This window comes from Nipponia nippon, unplaced genomic scaffold, assembly GCF_047370975.1.
Source record: "Nipponia nippon isolate SJK-2023a ecotype South Korea unplaced genomic scaffold, ASM4737097v1 scaffold_4, whole genome shotgun sequence".
Classification (NCBI taxonomy): Eukaryota; Metazoa; Chordata; class Aves; order Pelecaniformes; family Threskiornithidae; genus Nipponia; species Nipponia nippon.
This window is the reverse complement of record NW_028262358.1, coordinates 2,541,386-2,553,737: the sequence shown is the minus strand read 5'-3', so window position 1 is coordinate 2,553,737 and position 12,352 is coordinate 2,541,386. Positions and strand designations below refer to the sequence as shown.

Genomic DNA, 12,352 nt, shown 5'->3' with positions numbered 1-12,352 from the left:
TACGTTTTTAATGCATGTTCATGGCTCAAGCTTCACATGGCTCAGGCAGAAGGAACGCCATCACTTGGAAAGCGTGTTCGCTAGACTGAACACCAAACGTGAGCTGTAACCAGTTACCACGCGAGTACTCTGGACACTGTATTAGAGGATTCCGTGTCTACTGACTGTCAGCGATATCCCAAGAGTTGAGCTTAAAAATAAAATTACTATTTTGACCCTTTCAAGATATCTGGGAAGTGTTTTGATAAACTATTTTATTTTTTATGCAATTATCACTATTACATTTCTTACTAGTCTCTATGAATTTCTAACTACTTACTGTTCATTTTTCTTATTCGGGGTTCACAGTTTAATTTCTTGACCTAAATCCAGTAAAAGTTTACAATGACAAAAACATGACAATCCCATGCTGTAGTTATAAAACTGGTTAAATAGATTAGGGATGTTTTTACAGAAGAAAACTATATGGCTCTGCAGCCAATTTTACAAGCAAAGATATTTAGACAAGTGCTACATCAGAAGTAGCACCATATGTTCCCATATTTCAGCACAAAAGACAAAATGCCTGCAAAATGAAAAGCAGTAATTTTTTTCCAAAAGCTACTGCCCTGAGAACTTAAAAATATGCACTTATTTCAAGTACCAAATAAGCAGACCAATCTAATTAGGAAAGAGATAATTAAAAGACTAACAGGTTGCTAAGTCACGCTCAGGACACACAACCTGGTGTTTGCTCTAGTTTATAAGTAAGATTAAAATAGTAACAGCACCGATGTCTCTTTAATCCCTGTGCAGGTTTGAAACACGACATTGCACTCAGACCACATTTCATCCTAAGAAGTGCCATTAAAAACTCACTGCTTAGCGTGGCAGGAAGCTGCTGTAATTGCAGTAACTTTCTACTCATAACAAGGATTGTTACTGTAGTCCTGTCATCACATATCACTGCCTGGAAATGTTTAGGCTGTCGGTTTGGAATGTCAAAGCCCGATTCCCTGCTGAGCATACCTTATTATGAAGCTTTAAAATCCTGGATTGAATTCTGATCGAGGCCATTCATAAACATTTTTAGAAATGACTCTGCTACAGTTACTTTGTACAGGAAACCTCCATCTTTTGGCAGACAGTGAGAACCTTTACCCAGTCTTCCCTCAAACGCAGCCGCTGCTTCACACGACTTTCAGCAAACGTTTCAGGCTGCAGTACTTGACAGATAGCAGCAGCAACCACCTACCTGCTAGAAATGAGTCTACCGGCCTTCAGCCAAAAAAACCTTAAAATACACTCGTTCACCAAGTTCCTATCTTCCACATCTGCCAAGTCACACAGATGTTCAGACTGAGACTCCCGGAGCTTTGTATCTGCTAAGTACCACTTCCCCTGTTCCCTGGCAGAGTCACAAGATGCCACACTATTGACTGATGCTAAGGGCCAAATGACCATCTTGCCAAAAAATCATGTTCTCATTTTTTTAGCGTGCAAGAGCTTTCATTTTCAAATTTTATTCTGACGAAAGATGAATACTCCTTTTGATTGTACCGGTTAGCAACGTGAAGTCCCCAGCTGAGAGCTGACCGTGCCTGCGATTCGTATCAGCATCTTGTTTTCCCAAATGAACACAGCTACAGGTACACAATTATACTGCAACATTAGAAACAGGCCACAAGAAACAAGACAGAAAAATATAGCTTCATCTAGTAAAGCTATTACAGCACTTCATTTTTACTCAAAGTTTGGATTCATTGTAAATCACTTTCTCTATGTGCAAAGGCACTTTTAAGCATCCCTGTAAATGCAAAAGGCACATTAACAACTTCTAATACGCCTGCTGCACACACACACACAAAATATAATTAAATATAGTTTTGTTCCCCACCGGCTTGGTTAGCGTAATTCCGGAAACTGAGGAAGGAAGGAAACATTGCCTTAAAAGTTGATTCTGAAAGGAAACACATTGAAAATGTTTGTATCAAGCTAATTGTTCATAAAGGTGTTTTCTAGGCACGTGAGTAACCTCAGCCCCAATTTTACACCACACTCGAAACAGACTCATCTAAGAAAAGTGGTATGATGCAATGGAATAACCAGTAGCTAAGGCTCAGGGAACCTGGATTTAAGGTTTAGTTCGTGGCCGATTAATCCTGTCTTGTCATTTGTTTAGCCCGTTGTTCTTCAAGTACAAGATGACGATCACAATATTTGCTTCCTTGGTAAGCTGGTTTGAGAACTACTGATAAAAAGTTCTAAGTAGTAACCGGGCACTACTAACAGGTGTAAGAGTTTACTCAGGTTAAGGGCACATTCATAGCTCACTATGCACATCAAGGTCTCAACTGCACAATGCCATTTTTTCTGACTTTATGCAACTGATATCTTGGCTGCATTCACACATGTAAATCAATGCACGTCCCGCACATTGATGCCATCCTGGTCAACACACGAGACATCTCCAGGGCTAGGACTGCCATGAGTTAATCCATCTCCAGCTGAAAAGCCAAGGCTTTCGAGTCAGAGCTGCTTTATCTCCTAACAGTCAAGCGAGGCTTCTCCACAAGCCTCCGCAGGCTCAAACTCCGCAGTTAGAAGCTGGAGCAAGGAGAGGACTTTCTGATGGCTTTTCACAGCAACAAGTGAGCAAAGAAAAACCTCAATATCCTCCCCACCTCTAGCTCCCCTGGCTGATACCACAGTCCCCAGCTCTGAGATCACAGACTTGCTTTGGACCTTTCAGAAGCTCACAGGACTCGCTGAAATACAGAAGCAAGCTTACACAGCACGAACCAGAGCGAAAGGTTTTGGCCCAACAGATCGGGCCTGAAAAGAACAGACATGCTGAAATGGCAGTTTCCAGAAGATGCATAAATGTCATTAGTCTGATGACCAACATGCTAGACATTTTCAGTCTTTCCCTCTGCCAGATGTTCATGAATGCAGCAAAATTTAAACATGCCACAGACACACAAAATAGGTATCACTGAATATTTATTTTGGTGGCTTTCAAATCTGGGATATGCTTGGGTTTGGGTTTTTCAGAGGTCAGCTTTGTGTTTTTGAGGGTTCAGTTTTCCATACAATACACAATTAAAAACACGTGTTCACAAAACCAGAGCGAGATAACGGGATACAAGACCTGATGACCCCAGTACAGTGATGCCATACCAGAAGGTGAAGGAAGCCGTCTGAGCGATGAGGAGCGCACCTTGGCTTTGAGGATGCTCAGGTCTCTCTCAGAGTACTCCCCTCCCTACGGGAACAGGCATAAGCAAACTTGCATGCAATGAAATTGATACCAAGCCTTATCTGACTAGCTATCACTAAAATCTCACGCCTCCACGCAGTCAGCCTCTAGCCCAGCTGACTGGTTTGCAGCGACCAGGCCACATCTTGCATGGCGTGGAGGATAAGCACCGATGGAGTTGAAAGCAGACAGGCACACAGACAACAGCTTAGTCAACATCATGCCAAGCCAAGATCTACAAGCTCATCCATCCCTGGACCTCCATAGATTTGCAGCTGGCTTGAGCCCTGAATTAACAACACATTTGGATTGCTAAAGGGACAGTGTTCACATGCAGAAGAGAACTGGGCCTGCAATCCATAGGTCAAAGATCTACTTTCAATTTACACCATTAAAATACAGACATCTCTGTCTGTTGAAATATGTTTCTTTACGTATGTAACAAATGTCTCTGGATGTAGCTAGAATTGAGAATGTTCTCACCTTTATCCTCTCCAGATTCCTGATCTGACTTCTGGAGCAGTGAAGAAACTGTCTCTCAAAAAACCTTTCCCACTGTGTTTCACCAGATATAATGGGACACAAATTTAGTACTCAGTAAGCACCGTACCAACAGTCGTGCTAGCTAGGTAAGTAAACTAACTGGCTCTTTTATTCATCATCTAACTAGCATGACTAGTTGCACTCCTGAGGCACCTGACTACTACACTGATGGGTAAAAACCCAGACACAGTGAGGCTCAGTGTTTGGAATTAAGATGCTCCTGGTTCCCTGGGAAACAGCATTTCCTAATCATCAGAATACAAACATTATCTGAATTTTTCTCACTCTGGGCAGTGAAAAATCTACTAATCACTTTCATCTTCCATTACAGACCCTTTCCCATGAGCTTCAAGAGCCTCTTGCTTCCTACGTATCACGATGTATTTCAGCACAGCACTGCAAGAACAAATCAACTAAAATCTAAAAAAATGTTAGGGGCATTAAAAGCATTTAATTAAAAATACTAAATTTGAGACCAAGTGTCACTTGACTGTGTCTTCGCAGTCAACACGCTGTTTCTCCTGTAACAAGGACAATGAATATCCAAAAATCTCACGTTAGATTTAAGTGACATGTAGGATTGATATCTAACATCAATTAACTGAAAAATACATCTGCTAAGTGCACCTCTACCAAACACGAAGCAGAAAGAGCCACGGTTTGCTACATTTAAAGTACCAGTCTTTTCATATTGACAAATTCAACAGATATTTTGCTCTCAACAGAAACAGAAATTATTTCTCAAACATTGTTCACTAATCCTTCAAACATCCATTTTCCAAACTGGTATCAGAATCAACTCTGTCAATTTTGTTAGTTAAGAAAAATAAATAAATAAAAACACCAGCAAGCAACAGAGGTGGAATAGAATATGTTGCCCAGGAAACTGACTCTTAGCTTTGGTGCCTGAAGTCCACATTTCCAGGTGGCAGCTGATAAGCCTTGACTTGTCATTTAGGTACAATACACTTTGTTTAACTTGGATTGTTGTAGTTATCATGAAAGAGGGTCAAGCAAGTCCTTTTATGCTACCTCTCTTTTTGGACTTCCCTCAGTATCTTTTTAGTATTCCATGGGTCTACAGCTGGATGTAATTGCAGTACCGTGATCAATACAAGGAGTTAGCACCATCCAACTCATTCTTGACAAAACCAGGAGTGACTTCAGAGGATAAAACTCGGAGATCCAAGCTTCCAAGATAGTCTGATCAGTCACTTCCATGCTGTCAGGCAATCCAGCAATTCATTTTTATCAGCCTGAATACAACTTTTCAGTACACTTTAAAAGGGTAAGAAATCTTTCCATTTTATTACTTTTATAGAGAAGGCAAAATATGCAAATACCAATGCCTTAATGCTGAAATTAGGATTTCTTCTAATATGCTCAGGATACTTTTTGTCCTCCTAGTCCTCCAAAATATCTGCACGTGCTATGGTTGCAAGCAGCCAAAACGTAGCATTCAGCTTTATTGATTGAGGTGTAGATCAGGTGTCAAGTTCCAACAGCAAGGAATAAATCAAAAAGGTCTTAGCACCTGTACCTGGAGGAGAGACAGATTCTGGTATCTTCTGCTGCTTAGTTAAGACTGCAGAGCCTTTGGTCTTGGTGGTTGGAAAGCTGGTTAGGAGAAAAAAACATTGTTGGAAGGCTTTGCTTTCATGTTTTCTTTATGGACCTAATGATATTGCAAAAAGTTAAAATTCAAAATTTAACTTCAGGTTTCAAAAAATCCTAAAACGGACACAAGCAAGCAAGATGAATGACAATAACAAACAAGGGACTTCATTCAGAGCACTGCAAGAGCACGGATATTTAAGCATCTTGCTTCTGTCTGGGCATCCAGTTTCAGTGCAAGGCAGGTGCCAATGAGGAGTGAAGTGCTCACCTACTTTGAAGGATCTAAGCCAATTTTCAGATTCTACCTCAGAGCATTCATATGCTTGTGCTTGATGTATTCAGCTGCCTTCAGTGAAATGTTCTTTTTCTCTCTCATAATCAAACAGTATTTTTAGAGACCCATCTTAATGTCATCGGTAGTGTTTTCAGACCACAAAAATCATAAGATGGATTTTTATCATCATTAAGATTTGTTTGTAAAACAAAAATAGACTCAGAAATCAAGAAGGGATGTGGATCATCAATCAATGCTTTTCTCCAGCCTTATATGAACTTCGCATAGATGTGAGCTACCAAGTGATGAATCGGCCCTGTAACCTTTGGAAGAAGCATATGTATTTTTTTCTTTGAATCCCAGATACAAGTATACGTTCACAAAGCCTACAGCAAACATTGATCAAGGCAATTTTCACAACTCACAGGAACTTAAAGAGATGCAGTGAAAGAAATCTAGTGAGTTTTGAGGCCAAACATTTGAAGGAGGTATCTCACTATTGATCAAATTAGAGACGTTCGATATTACAGGCATAAAAGCTCTAGAATAATTTGGGTAACCTTGAGGAAGTACCAAAATGGAGACCTTCAGAAGACATTCAATATTGTTGCTGACCTGTGCTGGTTTTTGCTGGGATAGATTCAATTTTCTTCATAGGCCTGCTTTCCTGGGGATGGCTGAACCCCTGCCTGCCGGTAGGAAGGAGTGAATGAATTCCTTGGTTTGCTTTGCTTGCGTGCCCGGCTTTTGCTTTACCTATTAAACTGTCTTTATCTCAACCCACGAGTTTTCTCACTTTTACTCTTGTGATTCTCTCCCCCATCCCACCGGGGGGGTGTGAGCGAGCGGCTGGGTGGGTCTTGGTTGCCGGCTGGGGTTAAACCACAACGTGACCACATGGCTCACTGTGCTCTTTCAGCTACAACATATCTCTTACTCTTGACAGTGCTTGAACAGTATTGTGTTTGATTAGTCTAAATAACCACTTAAATTATTATATGGACTTTTACAGATCAGTATTACAAAGCTTCTCACTCTCTGTAACCTGACATACTATTTGTAATAATTCAGTACAAAGTTCACACAATGCATGCAAATAAAAAATAAAGGGTTGAAGAAACATGTACTTGCTGAAGTATACAGGTGCAAAACTGCTGGTTCCTTCCTCGCCCCAAGAATGTACAGAAACAATGCAAATCTGCCAGAAGTTTTATAGCAGCACTGACAAGTTGAACTAAGACTATTTGTTATTCACAGCCCTCCCATAACTGTCCATCTTTTAAGACAGCCTAGCTCACGGTAGCAGCTTTCCCATTCACAATCAATAAATTTGCAAACATTTTCATGCTGCGTACCAAATGCTCACAAACAGATCTCAAATCACGATCCTGACTCCTTTTTGTGTATCTTGCAGAATTAAAAGTACTAAAAAAAAATTTAAAAAATTTACAAAAACACTACATGTGCATCATTAGTGTATTTATTTTTTTTAAAGACGACTTTAGTAGATATCCTTCCCCTGCTATGTTATACTTGTATAATTAATTTCCTCCCAAACAGATTATTGCTGTTACTAGTGTATCTCACTGTCTTTCAGTCCCACTGTCCAAGGCCTCTTCCAGGCTAATCCTTCCTTTTTCTCATTTCGTTTGGTATCTTTCTGTTAGGACTGTCTGAAAATCCCATCGGAAGCGATCAGATTTCAAAAGAAGAAATAGCACAAAGAAGGGAAAGAGAGAAGGGTGGATTTTTTCCCTCGTTTATTTAAATACACTTTTCGATTTCTTGATTCTGAATGCCTGAAAGATTATAGAAGATTCTTAATTCACGTATATAAAAGGAACTAAAGAACATTACTGAAAGCCTTCACAGTACTTCAAGTTTGCACTAACGGTGAAGACCATATTATTAAGTCCTTGAGGAATATTACAAGCCACAGCTGGAGAATGAGTGTGGGGACAAATTGTATCCACATGCAAAGGAACAACAACCAAAAGAACCACCTTACAGAAATTAGAAATTGCCACGCTGGATCAGACCAATGCAATCAGTATTTCACTGTCGTCGTCGTCGTCCCCCAAAAGGGACCAGGACTAGCTGTTTTAGATAGAGGCACACCAAAACTTTTGCCATTAACAGCGATGGAACAACACACCAGAGTGAAATTCACCCTCAGTTTCCATTACTTTGAAGCTGACATTCACCGTAGACCAAACGAATCAGATCTCCCAAACACCAAGGATTCCCATATTCTCTTTCATTTTGTATTATCCAAAGGAACGTATGATACTTCTCAGGACTTTAACCGTTGTTGGGTTCTGTGCCATTTCGTGGCAATCAGGGTCTGGCTAAATCTGCTAGTGTGGCTTAAGAGTTTAGTTACAGCTGAACATCCTATTAAAATACTTCTCCAGATGCCACGGTACAGTGCTCTATCCCTTTGTTGTTACTAAGGCTTAATGCCGCAGTTACCTTCAGACAGACAAGAGCGCTGATGGTTACACAGTGGACTCTTCTACAGACTGAAGTATAAGGTTTTGGTAAAACCAATCATACCACAAGCGCTGGATAATTTGGTTTTAATCTTTTCACAAGTATGGATGTGCTATATTAAGATGTACTTCTTTCTGCATTAAGTGAAATTCAAAGCTTGGTGTTTGACTCCTAGCTGATTCTCTTGACAGAGCCCACCTTTTAACTATTCAAGAAGCACATGCAGACAAGATTCATATCAAGACCATGACTTGAAGATAATTCTCAGTGCTCTCTTAGTAACTATATATCCATGTATATGACAATAAGACCTGAGATAAGCTGTGCTTCATTTTACTAATTAAGTCATGACTTACTAGCTCAGGAGCCAATGAATTTTCATTGCTAAAGCCATTTTCTTATGTACACAAAACTTTATTACACCTCATTAAATACCCTGTAATTTGGAATGCCTCACAGTCCTTGTTACCCGTCAACATCTATGCACTTTGTGAGTGGTAGTACAAAATTTTAACCTCACACTACACTGACTGCTATGCTCTTCCCTAATTGTTGACCCATTCATCTCCAATCCCTGCACAGCCTGCAGCAACTCTCCATTATTAAATTCCTAATAAAATTAAAAAAAAAAGCCATTAATAGATAGAAAAGACAGGACACCCTTTGATTAACACACATAATATACGCTACAAGGCTGAAGTTCTTAAGCAAGCAGCACTTACCAAGAATTATTATAATATTCTAACTCTCCATTATAACTGCCAGAGTTCAGAGAATTTGACAATTTAATCACTGTAATATTTCTAAAAACATATTTTACTATTATAAAATCATAATACTGTAACTCAGAAAGCTGTGCCAAGGACTATATTACACAAGGTCCTGCCCTCGGGTTAAAGGTGTTCTCCCCAAGCCAAGGACTCAGACAAGGCTTTAACGTAAGGACTCTCCATTCTGGCACTGAAAAAATAAAATAAAAATCTGCCCACATATTTGAGGCAGACAACACTAACAGCCGTGCAAGCTCCTGATGAGCTCTCGGCAGTAAAGGCAAACGTCTTGCATCTTGACCCAATCGCCGTGAAAAATAAATAAGCTTTTCTATTGTCTTCAGTACATACTGAAACAAACTCCCACTCTCTACTCAGAAAACACATTCTTTTTAAAAACATACAATGAAACAAACAAAACAAAACAAAAAATCAGCGTGTCAGATCCATCCCAGGTGTAACACTAGGAAAGTCAGGGGATGCGCGCAAGCGCTGGCTTGCGGAGCGTTTGTCAAGACACAGTCAATAACGGCACTGTGATTTATTGTTAGCCTTTCACTTCTGGAGGGCTGTGGTCAAATGTCAGTGAAGTTCCCACAGACACTCGAAACAAGAGATACGGCCACACACCTCAAATTAATCAGCCAGCCAGCGTAGCTGCTAACCTCCACTTCGTACTGGTTAAGTGCTTGGAAGCTAAGGGCACTATTCACAGGCCTGGAGGGAGAGTTACTGAATGGGCTACATCAGCGCTCCTGTGTAAGGGTGGTAGGCCACGTGAACCGGCGGAAAGGAGTCACTGACTCATCGCCAGAGGCTGTACAGTCATCACCAATTCCCTCCCACCTTATTAACACGCACACCCCCATCACAGACTAACACAGACCTTGTTCTAAAAGATACGTGCTATGCTGGGGATGGTTTAAAGACAACATAGCTATATTCCCTACTCTGATTCTTGCAGTGAAAGTGCCATCGTTTCCATCAAAGAAAGACTGAATTAGCATCAAGTCCTTACTGCAAAACAAAGTCACCTGTGTAGCAGGACACACAAACGAATGGAAAAAGGAAAAAGTATAAAACTTGAAAGTAGCGACTTCACAGAAAGTGCTGTGTATCGCACGTGGCTGTGGTGTACTCAGTCCTGCGGCAAGAGAGGTCGTTCAGCTGAATCCTTCTTATACTTGCCACTGTAACGCCTAGTGCCGCTGCCCCTCTAGCATCAAACAGTCAGGGACAGAAGCAAACCTCTGCGGTCAGCACCGGTCTGTTTGCCACTTTGATCATCCGCTGAACTTTTCAGCAACCAGAGTGCTGGAACATCCATGTAACTGAAACCAGACAAGTTTCTTTACAAGGAGAGGCATCAGTCTTCCATTAACATATCAGTAGTTTTGCTGGAAGGATGATCCACCTTATACTAAAACATTCAACCCAAAACCTGGTTTTGTCAGTGAAGTTAAGGATATGTAAGCGTAAACTTCTCCCAAAAGCCCTACAACATGAGTTTCTAGGTTCGTTGTTTTGATATTACAAACCACATTTTCAACTTGATAAATTACTCCACAAAACTGAGTCTGGTAATAAATGCAGTACGCTCTAGTCACATACCTATTCACATATCATGCCCCAGTTCTCTTACAGTGTGTAACACCTAAAACTAATTTACAAGTTTGACATAAAACCTATGGAATTCAATTGAAAGACTCGGATCGACATAAAGTTTCAGAGCTCTACACCTAAAATAATAAACTTCTGAAATAAATAGTAGATTACTTCATACTGGCAAGCAAAAAATTCTATCAATCCTGTAGCCTTTGTGTACACAACAGGTTACTCTCAAGAGTAAGTAATGCTGTATCAGGCTCCCAGCAGCAGATGTACAGCGGCGGGTGCCATCAGGAAAGCTCAAGTCGCACACAAAGTATTGTACGCTGCTATTAATGACAGGCAAATTATTTCCATTTCAACTTTAAGAAGCATAACACGTAAGCAAACCTACATCAAAACATGACATCATTTCACTATTTGGCCAGCAGGATGTGAGCTATTTCCACAGAGAGGATATCAGTTAACTCAGTAACGTTATTATACGTTTTTTCTCTCTGAGGTCATACAGCAGTTTCCCCATTTTACTCAGCGCAGTATTTTCTGATTTTATTTTCCTTATAAGAAGCACATTTACAGCAGAAACTGTTCAAAATTTAAGCTGAGTCTCCATTTAGCCTACAAACCCCTCTCCTCGAGGAGAGGTGCTGTTGCATTTGTTCTGCAAGAATCCTCACACCTCCAGTAGTACGTATAGTGCTAGTCAGCAGTTTTACTTCATTAATAACCTCAGCAGGAAGCGAAAAGCACACATGAAAGCCTTCTGATACTTTCCTTTCACACAAAAGTCAAAGCCCAGAGTAAAACAAAGGACTTCTTAAAATAGAAAGTTTACAATAAATTGCTTAGAATAAAAAACACCACTTAGATTGCAAATGCTGAAAGCACATTAATTTATACAGAGGCACTTATAACCCACGTATTTGTGTCGGAGTTAAACTGTCATGGATTATCCTAGGTTGCATAAATGTTCTCTTTAAAATGTTTTTACCGCTGGTATTTTCTCTTTTAATTTCAGCAATCTTTCTAACCCAAATACCTCTGTCCTCATTACCCAGACTGTTTAGGTGTGACCACAGCAAAAGATTGTTACCATGTTTTATTTGGTTAGAGCCTTTAAAAATCAAATACGTATGTTTTCAATTAACAAACATCTAGCCAAATTTAGCTCTCGCATCCATTTTCGGTCACCCCAAAGGCTGAGGATACCCATTTCAGAAAAATATGTAGGCGAACCCGGAACTTTTTTTTTTTTTTTTAAAAGCTTTATAAATCTTATAAATGAAAGCTGTCATGTCATACAAGAAAAAATACCAAGATCAAACCTTTGAGCATAGAAAATGAGAAGAATTATGAAAGGAAACATTATCACCTCATCCTTTATTCCTTCAGCTGTGCCTACGGACCAAAGACAGCTTCAGACTGAAGTAACTTCCCACATACCTCACGACAGCTTAAAATATGCATGAACCCAAATGGTTAATGCATTTGCCATACCCTGTAAGGCAGACTACAGCTACACATCATATGTCCGATAGCATTGCAATATTATATTGCAACTGCTTTAACTTTAGCTTAAGAGTTTGTCAGAAATCTGCAAATACTCTAACTCCATTCCCCGCATCTTTACATACAGTCCAAGTTCTGGTATAGATAACTGTACACTACTAACCACGTTGCTTCCCTGTGGTCACGCAAGCGCTGACGAGACCAGAAATCCGGGTAAATGGGAGCTGTTAGCAGCGTATGGAAGCTCTCATTTCAACAGGAATAGCTGGGCTGTTTGCAAACATGCTTTCCAATTAGGAA

At 40.1% G+C, this 12,352-nt stretch overlaps 1 protein-coding gene across 5 annotated transcripts in view; it reads right to left on the bottom strand.

The window, feature by feature from the left end:
- Positions 1-12,352, bottom strand: part of CCDC85A (coiled-coil domain containing 85A) — an 83,242-nt gene that overhangs the window by 62,990 nt on the left and 7,900 nt on the right. The window contains exon 4 of one of the 5 annotated variants that reach the window (XM_087777151.1): positions 4,867-5,398. The exons of the other annotated variants lie outside the window; for them this stretch is intronic. Coding sequence (XP_087633277.1) covers positions 5,361-5,398 — 38 coding nt within the window. The 3' untranslated portion in view covers positions 4,867-5,360. Of the gene's footprint in view, positions 1-4,866; positions 5,399-12,352 lie in introns of those variants that run through there. 5 annotated transcript variants of the gene reach the window in all.